This window comes from Poecilia latipinna, unplaced genomic scaffold (assembly GCF_001443285.1).
Source record: "Poecilia latipinna isolate Pla-1442-1.1 unplaced genomic scaffold, P_latipinna-1.0 Scaffold1615, whole genome shotgun sequence".
Taxonomy (NCBI): domain Eukaryota; kingdom Metazoa; phylum Chordata; class Actinopteri; order Cyprinodontiformes; family Poeciliidae; genus Poecilia; species Poecilia latipinna.
This window is the reverse complement of record NW_015114231.1, coordinates 40744-41849: the sequence shown is the minus strand read 5'-3', so window position 1 is coordinate 41849 and position 1106 is coordinate 40744. Positions and strand designations below refer to the sequence as shown.

General features: G+C 40.2%; 1 protein-coding gene across 5 annotated transcripts in view; it reads right to left on the bottom strand.

The window, feature by feature from the left end:
- The window catches only part of map2k4a (mitogen-activated protein kinase kinase 4a), a 23490-nt gene that overhangs the window by 14755 nt on the left and 7629 nt on the right, over positions 1-1106 (bottom strand). For 4 of the 5 annotated variants that reach the window (XM_015059241.1, XM_015059242.1, XM_015059243.1 and 1 more), the window contains 2 exons: positions 538-640; positions 297-471 (listed from right to left, as the gene is read on the bottom strand). In XM_015059241.1, the coding sequence (XP_014914727.1) occupies positions 297-471; positions 538-640 (278 nt within the window). The remainder of the gene's footprint in view (positions 1-296; positions 472-537; positions 641-1106) is intronic. The other variant, XM_015059244.1, reaches the window with a different exon arrangement.

Below are 1106 nucleotides of genomic sequence, written 5' to 3'. Positions count from 1 at the left end.
TTTAATAAACAATCTGAGAATGTTTTATTGCATTACTGGCCTCAAAGTGATAAAATTATTATAATTTCATTTGCCACCAGTGACAGACCTGGTAAAAATTAAACATGTAATTTAAGAAGCTTCGTCTTATTCCTACTCCTTCCGGAACCTAATATGGAAACGTCTTTTTTATGATTATTATTGATATTTTTGGTTTTCTTTTTAATGATTTTATTTTTTGCTGTGGCGTTTTACCTGTTTGAAATAAATAAACGTCCAGTTTCATTGTTCCTGAGCTCCTGCAGCGGTCAGCTCACCTTCACGGCCATGATCATGTTGCTGGGTTTGTGCACCATCTTGTTGACGGAGCCGTACGCCCCCCGGCCGATTTCGCCCAGATCCTTCAGATCCTCGGCGGTGAAGTCCCAGTGCTGCTCCGGGGAAATCTTCAGCTTCCCTGAAGACTCGATGCTGTGAGTCCTCAGCCTCTCTCTGGTGAAACAAGTCACTGAGCATCCAACACGGCCGGGTTTAACACACCAAGGACGGCTCACTCACATGTGTGGGTTCTGGAACGGAGGTCCGGCCGTGTTTAAGGAGAATCTGGTGGAGGGTTTGATGGACGGGTTGGCGAAGTTCAGCTTCAGCGCTTTGCGTTTACCTGAGCGGCAGGAGAAAGTTTTACAAACGTAACAAACTCAAAGAGCAGCGCAAAACCAAAACCAGTCGTCCAAAAGGAAAAGTAGGAATGTTAAATATGCAAAAACCACAAAATGAGACAACAGAAGGATTAAAAGACGAGTACAGGAACATTTACTACAACATATGGATGATTTCCAGAGAGACGGGGCGTAGGAAGCAAAAGGCTACAGATCAGAAAAATCAGCTAAAGATGGAGCCGTTTAAAACATTTTAACATCGATAAAGACTAAACTGTTATGAGAATCAATACACTAAATATTTATTTAATTAAACTGGAAACTCTGAAAATAGTTTCTTGCTCCATTAGGATTCATTAAATATACATAAAATAATCATAAATCAGGAATATGAACTGGTCCAACTAGCTGAAAATGTTTTTCATTCTTGAAGTGTTCATTCATTCATTCGTTTGTTCATTCATTCAT